Here is a 17664-nt window from a genome sequence, read left to right on the forward strand (position 1 = left end):
TTGGTGGACTGTCCTTTGAATGAGAAGTGTACTTAAATAGGGAATGGACCCTTCATCAAGTTTTTCTTGCTGCCTGTGTTCTTGTTGGGGAGGTGAAAGAGATTCATTCAAAGGGGATACCTGCTCCTTCTCTCCAAGATAGAAATACCATTGTTTTTAAGTTATTCCCACCAATTTCCAGTTGTGTTTCCAGGATATGACATGAATAGAAATCTCCATGGATGGACAGCAAAATGTAACTTGAAAAGAGTTTAATCCTTCCTTACTATATCCAAAACTTAAAAAAAAAAACGTTTTATATACACAAACTTTAATAATGTTCATATTAATAAAGACAGATACAAATTCCTTCAAAATATAACACTTTTTATTACACATGAGGCTGCATACAAGCTTTAAGCTTTACAAACACAAATACACACACAACATTAGAGAGATAGGACTCCATTATGAAATTAATTACAAAGCAGTGTCCCTTGTCCTCCATGGTCTTTTGTTCCCTGAAACAATAACATTAAATGGATATTAGGAGGGTAATCTGTGTGCTATAAAGTTACATTTATAGCATTTGTCCTTCTTCACTTGTATTTCATCAGTCCACCATAACAAAAATAGAAATCAGTATTATTGACAGCTTGTGGAAGGCTGAACTGCTCTGGTTGTAATCTGTTGTTTTACACTACTTTTGGTGCATAAGGCTGCCCATTTGAATGTCACAATAAATGGCTTATACAGCCTTATAAAAAGAGAGAATCCACTTCTAAAGCAAGTTGCTGCACAGAAAATCTCAAAACCTTATTTAGGTATAATATGAAAACCCTTGTATACAAAAATACAGTAGACCTTAGTAATTAAAAACAGTCCCTCTTGTAAATCATAACAGAATACCCCACCATAATTAGCAACCTTCTGTAAAATGTTACGGAGCAAAAAAAAAAAGGTTTTTCCACCAGGTTTTAGTGCAAAGCAATCAAATGTAAAGCTGTTCCAATCCAAAACTAACCTTCATGCTTAGTAATCTGCAACAGTACATATATACACAAAAAATGCTGAGTTGAGCTAAAGAATCTAGTAGATAAACCAAAAATGTATGGGGTTTGTATAAATTTCTACTCTAGGTAATACATGCATACTTGTGATAAACTTGTGATATTTGCTGTGCAACAACTTATTTCAGGAGTGCTGATTCTGTGACCATATAACATTGTTTGCACTCCTTGCTAGCAGGCCTGCATGGACAGATGCTCACATTTAAAATATATACCACCCCATGTATTTCACAGTTTTACCAAATTTGTTCTAGCTATTCCACACACCCACTGTTTCACCAGAGCTCTTCCTGTTTTTCTACACCTCATCTGGCCCTGACAACCACAATTCTCATCTTGTCCACTCCTTCGATCTCACCATGTGTTTTGCTCTATACCTCTATCCTGATTTGTCCCAACTTTCAGTTTATTTACTGTGCTTTGATCTCTCATTTCTCTTTTGACATCTATTTCTTAGTGGGGTCCTACTCCTGACTCCAATGCCAAGTGTAAGCCTTCTATCTTCTTCAGCTTCTATGACTTCTTCAGATATTTTCCCCACTTCTCACTTTAACTTTTCTTTACTCTGTTCCACCACTCCTGCTTAGATTTTGCCTTCATTCTGTTTGTTTTATATGCTTCCTAACCTAAGCCTTCCAGTTTATTACATACAAATAAATTACAATAAACTACTTTTGTGACTTTTGAGGGCAAGTGGTTCTTTTGGGAGCTTAAACGCAGAAGGGGTTCATACATCTGCAGTTAGGATGGTTATTTACTTGTTGATAATTTAAAAAAATTGGACATTTTAGACTATGTTGGATAGTGTCATAAAACTCCAATAAAACCAATTACTTACTGGCTGTGGGGTGATTTCATGTACAGAGTTGGAAGTGAACCCATATTCAAATCACGGTCACGGTGAGCAACACAGTGAGTTATTTTATACATCTGCTTGGAGATCAGTTTTATAAAGATAGGCATGTCTTTTCTTATGTAACAGATTTATGAGACTTTCATTAGCTTGAATAAAACCTACTGAGAATCTAAATATGTTCTAAGGTTAACAAATACCATAAATCATCACACATAAGTCACACACTAAAATGACTGCAAGCACAAACAGATATTGCATATTCTGTGCTGTACTCCATAAGAACACCAATACTTTGGTCTCTAAGGAAATTTTCTCAAGGTTGTTGGTCTCCTGGAAGAGAAATACACATATAAGGACAAACAATCACTAACCTCTTTTAGTAAAATTACAAATATTAGCTCTATTCTAATAAATTAACTAAATTCTAGCTGAGATACATGCTCAAAACAAGAGCCAAGTGTATGCATGTAATTCTACTTATAACATATCAATGGTGAAGTCGTGTTACTATTTATCTAGGGCCAAAATGAGAAGATTTAAATGGAAAATGGAAAGGAACAGCACAGAAAGCCTGCTGTGGCAAGGTGTATCTGTCCATGGTCTGAATTATACCATTAGGTTACCAAAGCTTTATTAATATGACATGAAAGTGCACCCTTCTTTCTCTTTGATGTGCTGGTATGCATATTTTAATGCTAGAATACACCCTCCTTTCTCTATAAGGCATAATTTTAAGGCACTTTTTTAATGTGAGTCTTAAGTTTAAATCAGCCTGATACATTTCAGATTCATCAAAAATAAAATATGTCCAATGTCTATCATCTGCCAACAGCTGCAGGGTGGGACCCCTGTGTGGAAACAGTGATTTCTCTGAACAGGTCCAACAATTTGCTTCCTAGGTCAGACTTATAGCTTTGTAATCAGAAACCCTTATACTCCCTGCTGATAGATGAGCTCCATCTCTGACACATCTAGATTGTGTCAGACTTCTGCAAAAAAAAAGCTCCATGTTTCTATGCACAAAGGAAGGACCCTTATTTACAGCATGATGGCAGGTAAAAGGCTTTCTTACCCTGCTAATCTATAGATATAAAATTGGATGTATGTGTGTATGTATGTTCCACCATCACTTGAAAACGCAAGGAGACATTTCAACCAAACTTGCCATACATATGACTGAGACTCATGTGAGTGCACCAGTCATCTTTGTACAGGGCTGTACTATATGTCAGAACTATATTTGGTGATCACTAGGAAAAGCAGAGAGATATTTAAACCAAACTTGTTAGACATACAGTTAGGTCCATAAATATTTGGACAGAGACAACTTTTTTCGAATTTTGGTTCTGTACATTACCACAATTAGTTTTATAAAACAATTTTATTTTTAATGATACAGCTCAGATGCAGTTGAACTGCAGACTTTTAGCTTTAATTCAGTGGGTTGAACAAAAAGATTTCATAAAAATGTGAGGAACTAAACCCTTTTTTAACACAATCACTTCATTTCAAGAGCTCAAAAGTAATTGGACAAATTAAAAATCTGAAAATAAAATGTTCATTTCTAATACTTGCCTTTTATCTGCTTAATTGATAATGACATAACAAAGGAATTGCCCACACCAGCTCATGAAATAGCCTTTGAGTCAATTGTCCAATTACTTTTGAGCCCCTGAAATGAAATGATTGTGTAAAAAAAAAAAAGCTTTAGTTCCTCACATTTTTATGCAATCTTTTTGTTTAACTCGCTGAATTAAAGCTGAAAGTCTGCAATTCAACTGCATCTGACTTGTTACTTTTAAAATGAATTGTGGTAATGTACAGAAGCAAAAGTCGAAAAAAGATGTCTCTGTCCAAATATTTATGGACCTAACTGTATGACACCGCTGATCTTTGTAAAGCGCTGTGGTATATGTCAGAGGTATGTATGTATGTATGTATGTATGTATTGCTCAGTGACAGTGTGCCTTTTGCCTATATTTTTACATACTTCTTTTTGGACACCTTTACAAATTTCTGGCCTGTAATAATGCCTTCGAGAAAACTTAAGGCAACTGTCCAAGTGCAATCAAAGGCAAAAAAAAATGAAACAACACCGTAGAAAATCACTATAGCTTTATTTGATTCCTTTTCCTGTATAATATAAGATTGCAATAAATAAATACCCGGGCAAAACCAGGTTATCAGTTAGTACTCTTTAAAGAAAACATATACACAGCTTAAAACTGAAAGGTTCATTTGGACTTCGGGTGTTATTTTTTTTATCAAACAAGAGATAAAGGGTTTCAGGAAAATGCATTTACGGTACTTAAAAATTTACCATAGAAAATATTGGAGATAACAACTACAGCAAATATCTGGAATGTGGGCAAGTAAGGGTAAGACCTGGAGAATGGAAGTAGGATGGCTTGATTTTACGGCAAAACTATACCAAAAGCACAGTAATCCTTCAAAGGAAACATAGTAAAAAAAAAAAAAAAAAAGGCGGTTTCCCAAAAAAAATCAATTACAACCTTTCTTTTGGCAATTATCTTGCTTTTAAAATGCCATAAATCTGCTGCCAAACAGTAAATATGTTAATTAACTCTGATCTTTAAGCTAAACTCCAGGCAAAAATAAAAAAAATCTAGTTAGGATTCTTAAAAAATAAATAAATAAATAAACAAAAACTTTACATGTATTTTTACATTACCATAAGCTCCCATGTCTGCCTTGATAAAACCTTTTTGTGATTCTGTGAGCGGTAAGAAAGAAAGGAAAAATTCTGTACAATGCTGTCAGTTTCTCCTTTCTTACTGAAAAAACTTAAAGAAGGGGGAGGCATTGTCAATAAATTGGGGGGTGACCAAACTATTTACCTAAATTATTATTTTGTAGTGAAGAAAGGTCACCAACTAATCTACACTGGTAAAAGAGTCACTGAAGAATTAAAATAGCCTTTGAGTAAGTTCCTCATACTGTGCATGTAATTCTTAACCTACAATTCAGCTTCAATGCCTAACCATATTTTCCAAACCCTCAATACAATACACTGCCTATGCCTTACATTAGGTGAATACATAATATTGTGTACTTACTTTATTGGCACCTGTGCCAAAGTATACCAATGCTAAAAATCCAAAACATTATGTACAGTCTAAATGTAAAGTTTTTTGGTAGTTTTTTAGACAGCTTGTATGGTCCAGTCTCTGGTGGTCTGTATGCCACACTTTCTCGACAGTGTATGGTCCAGTTTAAGGAAGTCATCCACCATGCTCCTAAACTCTTTCACTCATGTTTTCATAGTTGTTTTTAACTTGCACCAAACTAGTGTGTAGTCTCTGGCAGCCTTTGTGGCCCAGCCTCTGGCAGTCTATATAGCTCACTTTCTGGAAATATATTTGGGAGTTTCTAGTGGTCTACATAGTGCCATTTTCTGGAAGGCAGCATGGGGCTGTATTTAAAGTCTAAATGGCCCGTGTCTGCAGGTTTATGTATCCTAGTATCTGACAGTCTTTATAGTCCTAACCCTAGCAGTCTGTATAGCTCGGTATGGTGCAGTTATGGTTGTGGTCTCTCTGTATAGCCCACTCTTTCTGGCAGTCACTCTGTATGATGTGGTCTTTATCCTTCTTCCTAAACACGAAATGTAATGCCATGTATAACCAGTTTATTTCAGCAAGTCTTTATAATAAAGGATATTTTACCTACCAGTTATTTTAAGAACCACTAGGGCTCCCTTTCAGAGGACACATCTCCCTCTGCTCCACTGCTTGCACTGGGGTCATCCTTTGGGCATGGGGTACTCTTCTCTCTAGATTCTGAAGGAACCTTACTTCTAGTCTTTTCTTTCCTTTGTTGCTGCTTCTCAAGTTTTGCAAGCTGAAAGGAAGAAAAAGGAATGCAATGTTTCTTTTGTCTGTTTTCATTAACAAGTAAACACTGTGATTTGATAATGCTAAGCATTCCCTCACTGTGTTACAGGTAGTGTTGGTTGAATATCTCACTATTCGACAGGTATTCGATCGAATAGGGAGATATTGTTCGGGTGATTGAATGTCGAATTCGAACAATAAAGTCAAATAAAGTCAATAGTGGGAAAATTCGGGTTATTTTTTGGGACTGTGAAGAACTGCAAGAGCAATCAGGTGAGCATGGCTAACAGCTACGCTCCCGATTGCTCTTGCAGCCCTTTACTAGTTGTATGTGTTCTTGGATAGAGTTTCTCTATCCAAGAACACAGGAGTCCTGTGTTCCTGGATAGAGAAACTCTATGCAGGAATAGGGACAGTCCTCCCTGATTGGTTAACACTAGAGGTTTTAAATGGGGTGACTTGTCCCCATTTAACCTCCAGTGCCGGGGATCGCACTGATTGCATTGAGAAGATCGTCGGCACTAGAGGTTAACTAACCTCTAGTGCCACGGATGGTACACTGTTCTCAATGAATGAGGCCACAGCCGCATTCATTGAAAAGATCCCCAGCACTAGAGGCTAAATCATTCACCTCTAGTGCTCTATGATTGGCTGGGGAAAGGAAAATCCTGATGAGGCTTGAGCTGTCATCAGGAATTACCTTTCCACAGCCAATCACAAAGCACTGGAGGTGATAAATGGGGAGACTCGTCAACATGTACCCTCTAGTGTTCGGGGATCCCAAACTGACAGTAGGATTCCCACGGCTGCATCACCCTGTCACTGTGAGATGACCTGTAAAAAAATAAAAGTTAGTTACACAAATCACACACATTCTATAAATTACGTTAACATTATTTTTGTTTTTTAACACATTTTTTCAAACACAAATTTGCGCCGTCGAATCCCGTGTTTTTCAGGTCGGGCAGCCATATACGGGTCGAATATAAGGACGCCCAGATTTCGAACACCAACACTAGTTACAGGTACAAATATGTGGTTATGTTGGTGAAAGAAGGGTTGATATTTTTAATGATTTTTAATAGGAATTTGGGATATTGAACAATTCAATCAGTGTTTTTACCTTAGCATAATACCTGGCAGTGCACAAATTTGTATTATCATACACCAAACAAAAATTCAGAAATAATTTCCTATGTATATGTGTAAATGAAGCCACTGAGAGTTATTCGAACAGTAGAAGTGTACAGAACATGTTGGCAGCCAGATTTAAATACAGTAGACCCTCGTTTATAGCGGGGGCTACATTCTAAAACCACCTGTGATAAATGAAAATCCGCAATACATGGATGCCTAACTTTCCCTAACTGAACGAATAGCCAGCAGCCAATCACAACTGAATCCCGGCTGTTATTGGCTGCTGTCTATTCATGCAGTCAATCAGAATGCCCCATTTATTTAATTCAAATGAATGGGGCATTCTAATTGGCCTGCACCACAATTTTCGAATCACAATATAGAGGGGGACTACTGTAATATGTGATAAATAATGCTATAAATCAAACTGGAAGTGTCTAACACAAGTCTCTGTGGTATTGCTGCCCACCGGTCCCCCACCCTTTTTTCATCATATACTCTTGTTTTAATCAATTTTTAACATGCATTTCCGCTTCTCTTCTCCTACATATTCAAGACCTGGAATTAAATGTAGATGGGGTAAACTCTACGTACAAAAAGGAATTTAGTGTCAGTGACTGTGCTTCTCCAAGTGGAAAAAAGATCTTTAACCCGTTCTATGCTCCCACCGTACATGCACAGCAGTGGAATAAATAGAGGTGATTCCACCATGTGATTTAAAGTGAGTACATAGAAATAATGGAAAAACGTGCACAGTATAATGCATTTTCAGGAAACCTATACAACAAAAATGCATGGGCTGCCATTTCAGGGCTCCAATGAAAACTCATAGCTATAATGCTGTTTCAGACTTCAGTGCATGTATTAGAGAAATGTACTGAATGTGATTGTTTTTCTCGGTTGTGAAACTGGCAGTGGAAAGACACAGATACACTTAACTGCCACTATCCACAACTTCACATATCCAGATTTTCTTCCTGATCCTGCCATTGGGAACAATGATGAATAACTAGTATTTCTAACAGAACATAAAGGAGCATAGGATTCCGTCCATGGGACACTGATAACATAAATGTGTTAAATGTATAAATGGACATTGATAACATAAATGTGTGACTGAAAAACACATGGTGTTGTGAAGCCACTATGAAACAAAATGTATAAAAAAAGCATTTCCTGCACTTTTCCAATCAATAATAATCCAGGCTATAAACAAATGTGCCTAATTTATGGCAAAATAGTCCTATCTGGTACAAGATAAGTAAAATAGCCCTTTAACAGTTCTCTTCCTGAGCTTTGCTATGAAGTACTGGAAACATTGCGGATAGAGGTAACTGAAAAGAATAGAAAACACAAAGTTTGTCTGGGTATACATGAAGTTGGATGAACATTATAAGCCTGGTAAAGATGGTTTTAATGCCAACCTTACTCTCTGGAGTACTTGGCCATTTTAATTTGTCTAGGAGCCCAAATCCAAAATTTTAGACATGTAAAATTATAGGAATTGAGGGGAAATCTTCCAAAAAGGACTTCCTCCTGGACGGCCAAAAAAAAACCTAACGTAAAGTTTTAGCTTTTTCCAATTACATCCAAAACTTAGGGACAGGTGTATGCCACATATTTACTTTAGTATAAAATCCATTAAAGTCCTAACATGCCATACCTCAATATATTAAAGTCTGGTGTACTGCAAGCAGACGACGGCAGAAAATGCTGTCCTGCTTTGATAATGTCCATCTTGTTTTGTTATATATGCAAGAGTTTTAATAGAACTGCATAAATGTGCTGGAATCTGAATGTTCATATCCTCAGAGAAAAGCTAAGGAAGACAATAACATATTAAAAATGCAACTGTAAACTGGAACATCAAAGTGAGCTGCACTGAGAATTTTGATTCAAATCCCCTTGCTTTAAATTGATCTATGAGTGGAATTTATATTTGCAAGGATTACCATAAAGTCACTTCTAACAAAAGAAGAAAATGTGTAATTGGCAAGAGTGTATTGCACAGCACAGTGACAGGATAAACAGCTGCCTTATCAAAATCCAACTTCCCCACTAAACTATTGACTCTGCAAGTATTACTGACACCGGATTAACAATGCTAAAGGAATGAGAAGAAAAACGTGCAATGCAGCTGACACCATTCTATTCATGTAAGTTAGGTTGCTACATGTATTGCTTCTGTTTTATCAATAATGCATCAATTCTACACTGCTCAAATGTTTACAAATGAAGTCAAGATGGTAGTTTCTGTAGGGAGGTCAGAAATTCGGTACTTTGTCTATTTGTTTTTAAGTTTAAACCATTATAGTTTTTCTGTTTTTGCATGGCAGTGACCCACACTTTATTCTGATATCTGTATGGTCACATTGCCTGTCTGTATAGTGTGGAAGAGTTAAAACCTCTACAGGTAGTCCCCGAGTTACATAGGGACTGTAGGTTTGTTCCTAAGTTGAATTTGTATGTAAGTCAGAACAGGTAAATTATTTTAATAAATGCAATTAGGACAGATGTTTGTCTCAACCTAATATTAGGCAGCATGGTGTCAGTTACTGTATAAAAACCTCACTATGAGATATTCACAAACAAAGCAAAACAAAAAATCTTTATGGAGCCTAGACATTCATTAACTTCTGGAGCAAGCTGTGCTTTGATATGCAAAAATAAACAACTGCAGAGTTTGTCTTGGTTATTGAAGAGTTACAAGAGGCCACAGAAAGAGCTCACCCGCCTAAGATCACCCACAACCTCAGCTGTGTTTCATAAAAGATTTCTTCTGCAAGTCATGCAAACCACCCCTCCCCCTTCTAGCCTCTGTTCTGCACACAGCGAGCAGGGAAGCCCGTCTATCAGATGTCCTTAACCCAGGGACTACCTGTACTGCTTTGTATGTACACATCCTAACTTTCTTGAAATGATGGAAAAATGTTTTAAATGAAGACAATAACCATACCACTTTAATATATTGAAGAAGATATGTGAGGTTTTTATCAGCTGTCAGTGCCTTCCTGATCTGGTAACATGCCCATTCTCCCAACTTCTGGCCTGGTGTTTTAACTAAACACTGTAGCTACCAATAAACCCCCCACTATAAATATTTTCTGTATAATGGAATATGAGAGTATTATCTAGGATACCAACGTATTTTCAAAACAAATCTCTTATACACATTATAAATGTCTTTGTATGATTATGTATAATGTACACACCATTAATAAAAAGTATCTATTATTCTTTGCTAACAGTAAATCCAAGACAAGCACCATGGAGAGAGCAAATAATCAAGAATAATCCAACTAATTGATATTCCATTATAAAGTCACCTACAAACCATCATGAGATGTATCAGAGGCAACCCAGAAATAGCCTACTCTAAATATTTAACTGGTGTCAAATAAACTTCTCGGTTATATCCGTTTCAATTAAAAGTCTTTCCACTTTGATGATTATATTGGTAAATGTCAGGAGTGGGATTTATGTGCTTTGCATCCTAGTAACCGTATGAGATGGAAATCTGAGCATGACATATTCATGCAGAGGAACCATCTAAGGAACACTTGAACTTTTAGTCTTAAGGGGTCAGCTTTTGAAAGATGCTGCAGAGTAAAATTTAAATAAAAAAAAAAACAAAAAAGCAAGTGAGATGGCAAAAAAAAAAAAAAAATAGACTCATACTCCTACATAAGGCCCAGCAACATTTGAATTGGATTCTTCCTCCTCTTATTTACTACACCACCATCTCAAGTATTCAAGCCTCTTCTGCTCAGCACTGTACAGTGCTTCTCTTGGCAGGGAGTTATACAGTGGTCTATTATCAAAGCAATAGAAACATTCCTTGCTGTGTATCTCCTTACAGTAAATAGTGAGTATTCAGAAGCAGCCATTGAACAAGAGTCTAACTTCCAAAGGCACTAGAAAGGGTTTTTATGGAGAAGCAAAGTGAGATTATTCTCTTTTCTAATAGCAAACTTACCTTTCTGTTGCCTGTTACCTAGGAGTTTGATGCATCTTTTCCAAAAATGCAAAAAGTCAACTGAATTGGAGTTTGGTTCCACCTAAAGGACTATTGGTGAGGTTTAGCCACACAAGTTCCTTTTTTTGATCAACTGCCATAAGCACAACCTTTGCTGGATTTTGTAGTAGATTTTATATTAGAGAAAATTTAACAGAAAAGGACATCCCATTTGTGCAGGGATCAGAGTAATCTACTTGGAAGTGGTCCCAGATATAAATAGGAAGTCAATGGGTGGAACAGCCCACCAAACTCAAACTAGAAACTGACTTTTGGTAGGACTCATCCACTAATATGCATTACACAGGTCCAACACAGGCAAAATAGATAAAGTGAGGAATTCTTCTTTGTCTCAGCCTTGTCTTCGGTTCTTACTGGGTCACCCGACCTCTCACTGTGCAGGTGCAAGATCGGGTGACAAAGCCCTTAGTAAAGAAAATGCCCCTTCTGAGGAGTAGCCAAGAGCCTCCTTGGATGCGTGACGTAGGTATCCCAGGAGTCTCTGCACTTCCATTCAGTCTTGTCGCGTTTTTTTTGTTTTTTTAAGATTCCTAATAAGGTTAAGGTGTGGATTTTATGGTGGCCAATCCATGTGTGAAAATAATGTCTAATTAATGCTCCCTAAACAACTTGTTCACAATATGAGTCTGATGAATCCTGGCATTTCAGTATGTCCATGTCATCATAAATGGAAAAAGTCCATGGATGGAAAAATTTGGTCATTCACTATATTCAGGTAGTCGGCTGACCTCATTTATTATTGGGCGCATAATGTTGCAGAACTTAGACGGAAGCAACCAAAAATATAATGCTGCCCCCCACAGACTTAAGGACTTTTGTTTGTCCAGGCAGAGTGGATGAGTTAAAATAGAGATGATAAAATCAGAAAAAAACTTTTCCTTAGTACATATTAGGTCATGTGATGCTCCGGTTTTGGGTCATGATGCCTGGAGGCATGGTGGCACTTGGAAGCTCACATCAACATAGTCATTAGTGAAAGTGAACAACAACTCTCACAGAGCACACCTTTTGTGAGTCACATGATCTACCTGTTGATGACAGTTTACAGCTCAGAGGAATGATTTCTTGGATTTCACCATCCCAATACTGCATTCCCAATGCCTGCTAATAATAACAAAAATGGATCCCAATTTAGTTTAGTTATGCTTTTTTAAAACTGTAGTTTAAAACAGAACATAATATTGCTTAATCGGTGCAATTTAAAAAAAAAATGTAATGAACTTGAGACTAAATTGGGACTTCCTAATTGCTTTAAATCAGCCATCTGTATTTTATGCTATTACACTGGAGCTATTTGCTGTATATGAGGAAAAAGTGAAGATGTAGTTGCTTTTTACCAGTAATAACTAATTTATGGCTAACAAAGTCTGAATTCCAGTTAAAACATTGTCACGATTACCAGTCAACATGTAAGTCACAGTTCTATATATAAAACCTTTATGAAATTCTAAGAAGCCCAGTCTTACATTGCTTTAGGTAGAGCAATGCATCCCAGAAATGCCTTCTAACATCTTAGCACTTTCTATAAATAAGCACACTTCATCAATAATACATTTACAATGCACTCCACAGGATACCTAAACTACAATGTATGTGCAGCATTCTTCGATCCAGCCTAAAGCTATATATATATCTATAAATATTTATATATGGGGGTTAGCCCCATTATAAATATTTAAAATGGGGCTATTGACATAAAATTTACACCAGATGTCAGTAACAATCCAAGTAATCCACACAAAGAACTAAAATCAAAACAAATATGTCCATAAATTATGTGTAATAAAGTGGAATGGCACAGGGATAAGTATTGCACACACTTACTGAAATTTAATACTTAGCAGTAACGTTTTTGTTGGTAGGATTCCTCCTGTATGAAGAAACTAGTCACATGCATTGTCCAGGTGTGATTTTGTGTCTTTAAATCTTGAAGGTTCTCTATCCTTTTCTATGAATTCTGATCTTTAGTTCTTTCCATAGATTTTCAATTGGATTCAAGTCAGGTGATTAATTGGTCCATTCTCTGAAACCAAAGGAGAGTTTTCTTGGCTGTGTGATTGGGATCATTGACTTGCTGAAATGTCCACCCTCATTTCTCCAGCAGCTTGGTAGGTGACGGTAGATTCTTTTGAAGAATGTCCTGGTAAAATTCCCCATTAACCCTTTCTTCAATTATATAAGTCTTCCAGTACCACATGCTGATAAACAGCCTCACACCATGATGTTCCCACCTCCAAACTATACTGTTGGTATGGAGTTTATTGGGTGACGTGCAGTGGCATTTCTCCTCCAAACAAGTCCAATCTGACCAGGCTATATTCTCCTAGTATTTCACTGGCTTATCCAAATGTTGTTCAGCAAACATTGAATACGTTTTGTGAAGAAGCGGAGTTTTGTGGTGTGAGCATACATGAAGGCCATGTTGGTTGTGTGCATTACTTATTGTTTTCTTTGAAACAACTGTACCTGCTAATTCCAGGTCTTTCTGAAGATCTCCACACGTGACCTTTGGCACTGAATATTTTTTTGACTCCTCTGTCAGAAATCTTGCCAGAAGCACCTTGTCTAGCCAGTTGAGGGTGAAATGTTCTTAACACTTCTGGATTATTGCCCCAGCGGTGCTCAAGGGGACATTCAGAAGCTTAGAAATATGTCTGTAAGCAATGCCACTGTATGTTTTGCAACAATAAGGTTGAGAAGGTCTTGAGAGAGCTCTTTGCTTTTACCCATCATGAGATGCTTCTTGTGCGATACCTTGGTGATGAGAAGCCTTTATAGGCCATCAATTAGGACTAACCAGCTGATATTAATTTGCATTGATAGGGGGCTGGATTGATTTTAAAATACTGACAGATTTCAGCATCTTTCTTGGCTTTCTATGCCTTTTTACATCTCCTTTTCTTCATGTGTTCAATACTTATTCCCAGTGCCATTCCACTTTATTAAACATAATTTATGGACATATTTAACTTGTTTAAACAACAACATTTGTTTATACAAATGTATTAAACAATGTATGTTGTTTAATACATTGTTTTTATTAAACAACATTTGTTTAAACAACAACATTTGTTTATACAAATGTATTAAACAATGTATGTTGTTTAATACATTGTTTTTATTAAACAACATTTGTTTAAACAACAACATTTAACATGTTTAACTGTATATGTGGATTACTTGGGTTGTTATCGACATCTGGTGCAAGTTTTATGTACATAGCCCCATTAGAAATATATTTAATGAGAAAAACATTGACATATTCAATACTTATCTCCCCCGCTGTATGCAGTGTTGTTGCTGAGGTGCCTTATGCAGTTTTTCATGTCATTGCTGACATGCTTAATTCGGTCACAGTTCCCTTGCTCACACATTTGTTTTACCAAACTTTTATGTACATGTTAGATGATCTCTCCATTGTGATAAAATGTGACATCAACATCAACAAAATGTTTAATCAGTCCAGTTTTTTTTTAAATCTTTTAAACCCCTGTAGCCACTAATTAAGACAAATGAATACAACCGTTTCTACCATATACAGTAGGATTTTTGTATGACTATCCACAATTATTAATACCCAAATAATATTAGTATTAGTAACCCCCCCCATTTAGTGTAAGTTTAAAGAGCATACACTCATACACAGAAGTGCCTCTATTAGACATGCTTATACAATGGAAATTGCAAGTAGTGTCAATTAAGAGTACATATTAGTTACACTTTCCATAGGAGAAATAGAACAGCATTGGGGTACCGATGCATCAATTTTCAGAGAACAATAAGAATGGGATTTTTCATCAGTATGTCCATTTGTCATTACTTGCCTGTTGTAGTGGTTTTGTTTCTGTACATTGTTAAAACGCCATATGGTCATCTGGAAATTTTACAGATCATATGACACTCTGTGCCCATGTAAGGGTACCCTTATACTTTAGTGTGCACAAGACTTTATCTTAAACGTTCCAAGTGTTCTATTAATCATGATTTAAACATGATTTTAACTCGTTGTCAGCTTTTATCTTGGAAGCCTAAACTGTGTAAGTCTGGCAAGTTTTACAGACAATCAGAACAGTTTGTATCAAGGGCCTGAAGGCTTAGACTAAAGCTTTTTAGCTCTGGTTTATGTTCCAATTGTTCCAGTGTTTATAAGGTAGTCATTCTGTACATGACAAACATATTAGTAACATAAACCTCATCCATAATGTACAGTATATGGAAGGCTGCTATTGCTTATACATATCCACTGTTAATGATATAATGTAAAGCAGAAGTCTTCCAAAAAGCAGCTAACCTATTTCTGTGGAGGTAAATCAAATCATTTTCATTCTTAGCACAAAACATTTGTCATTGAACTATGTGTGGGTGGAATCCATTTCACTTAAGAGCACTAAGCAAACTGGAGGACTCCAGAAAGAAAGCTGCTATGTCTTTGCTTTTATTCATTCGATTAGTATTCTTGTTGTGGCTAAATTAAAAATAAGCAATGGAACATTGACACTTTTGTACTGGCCTCTGCTCAGAAGCTTCACGCTGATATGTGTAAAAGGAAAATGTAAAAAAAAAGTTGGATGATTATAACTACTTTTTAAGGCTATTATAATTTAGTTTTATTCTTTTATTATTACAATTTTTACATCCATAATGTGCTCAGTCTGTGCTGTGCTATTTTCTGCTTATTTTTCCACAAAGACCAAGAACAATTTCTGGAGGAGCCAATTAACCTGACTGCATGTTTTTGGGAAGTGGGCAAACTAGAGTGCTAGAGAGAGCAACGGGACTGCAGGGAGCATATGCAAATTCTGTGCGATAGTCTCTATGCCACGCCTTACATATATTCCCACTAAAACATAAAATTCATTAGATGCTGCTTTTACTGGAAACTTTAAAACCAACAAGTTTAGAAGATTCTGAAATTTTTTTTATAATATTAATAATTTAATTTATTTAAAAATAAATAAATTTATAATAATAATGCAAGATTGTGGGATGGTGTGTAAATGCAGCAAGTGTTAACAGTATTATTTCTATAATGGTGTAAGGTATTTTAGGATGGCAACAAAATATTAACCAGTTAGTTTTATTGGGTATGCTACACAAAAAAAACACTGGAGTACACAGGCTATATAGAATGAACACCTTCTACTTCTGCTCCTGCCACCTGCTCCCCTACAAGTATGGGGACAGATTTTTGACTGTCAAAATGACAGCTGGGAATTACCACAGTTATTACAGAAGCTGCAGTCAAAAAATGGACCTTCTTGCACAGCATTTATAACCAAAGTTCAGAATCATAACCTAGATACATAATAACATTTTTACCATTGTTTTTTTTATGTTTCATTTAGTTGCAGATCTAAGGGGTGAACTTTGATGTCGGTTAAAGCAAGTTAAAAAAAACATAGTTTTTATTCTACTCTTTTGTTAAGGCCAAAATTATTTTCTAAGTCCAATAATAATGGAACAGGACACAGGAGGGGCAGGAGCATGGCAGAACCCAGGAAAGCTTGAACATGGACAGAACACAGGATAAATGAGCAGCACGAGCACAGGCAGCTAGGAGACCAGCAGCTTGGCAGAGGGGGAGCTGGGAACGCAGTTGCTAATTGGGTTATGGGGACAAGAAAAAGTGGACACAGGAGCAGCATGAACACTGGCAGCTGGGAAAGTAGGACAGACTGGTAACCGATTGGAAGTGATGAAATGGGCTGTACGAGAAGTGGCTTTTGACACCGGCACAGAGCACTGGCAAAGTGCATCTACTGACTGGCAAAAACTCCTATTAAATGTAATTGTATGAAATGTTCTGAGAAAATACAGTATGTAAAATTGTCCTCTTTTACAGATAACAGTCTGCCCACTGCAGAGTTGTCACTAGTATCTCTGTAATCTGGATTATACTTGGCTCATGAAAAATATTCATTTAATAGGATTAAGAAGTTTTTGCATAGTGTGGATATACATTAATCAGAGTTATACAGTAAGATACCATTCTACATATAAACATCCCCTGCACACTGAGCGTGTTGTGAGAAAGGAGATATTTATCACCCAATGCCTGCTTCAGACACCTTATTTTTATTTACCAACAATTGTATAGCTATATGCCAAGTTTATTTAACAGTTATGATGTTTTAGGTTTTACAATTAATTTTTTGGTTTATGTAGTTTAGCTGATGATTTTAAAGTAACAATGTTGTAGTTTATATTTTTGTACAGTTGTACAGTTGTTTCTGATCCTATTATATCTGCAAGCCCTTTGAACAAAACAATAAGTAAAACTTTTTTTTTCATTTTTGTGTTTTTAGTTTACAATTTAGGCATCAACTTGACTGGTTTACATCCTGGCAATTACAGGCTGGTTAATAGTATAGAATGTCAGCTTTCTGGTTCTTGTTCCTGAAAGCAGACCCCATCTTTCTAAAGCTTTACAATAGCTGAGTAAAAATGTACACATATTTTACCCTTACATTTCTTCTGCCTGGGGATTTCAATAAAGCAAACCGTAAGGAAGCTCCAAGTTTTCTACTTGTGCACTGTAAACTGCTTGTCAAGGAAAATGAATCTTTTCCCATTCACCACATTACTTAGTCATTTATTCCATTCTTGCTGTAACAGAATGCTACATTTTGTTGTAGCAGTATATTATAGGTAAAGAAATAAGCAATATTTTTTAAACTTCACTCCATTTTCACATACAAAACAACACTATATTAGACCGCTCTGTAATCAGAG

General features: G+C 36.3%; 1 protein-coding gene across 2 annotated transcripts in view; it reads right to left on the reverse strand.

Annotated features, from left to right (window-relative positions):
• Window positions 1–349: 349 nt before the first annotated feature.
• The window catches only part of DTD1 (D-aminoacyl-tRNA deacylase 1), a 61083-nt gene continuing 43768 nt past the window's right edge, over window positions 350–17664 (reverse strand). Inside the window, exons 5-6 of one of the 2 annotated variants that reach the window (XM_072409421.1) lie at window positions 5596–5766; window positions 350–500 (exon numbers count right to left, since the gene is read on the reverse strand). In XM_072409421.1, the coding sequence (XP_072265522.1) occupies window positions 5614–5766 (153 nt within the window). In that variant the 3' untranslated portion in view covers window positions 350–500; window positions 5596–5613. Of the gene's footprint in view, window positions 2236–5595; window positions 5767–17664 lie in introns of both variants that reach the window. The other variant, XM_072409422.1, reaches the window with a different exon arrangement.

The sequence above is a fragment of the Pyxicephalus adspersus genome, chromosome 4, assembly GCF_032062135.1.
Source record: "Pyxicephalus adspersus chromosome 4, UCB_Pads_2.0, whole genome shotgun sequence".
Classification (NCBI taxonomy): domain Eukaryota; kingdom Metazoa; phylum Chordata; class Amphibia; order Anura; family Pyxicephalidae; genus Pyxicephalus; species Pyxicephalus adspersus.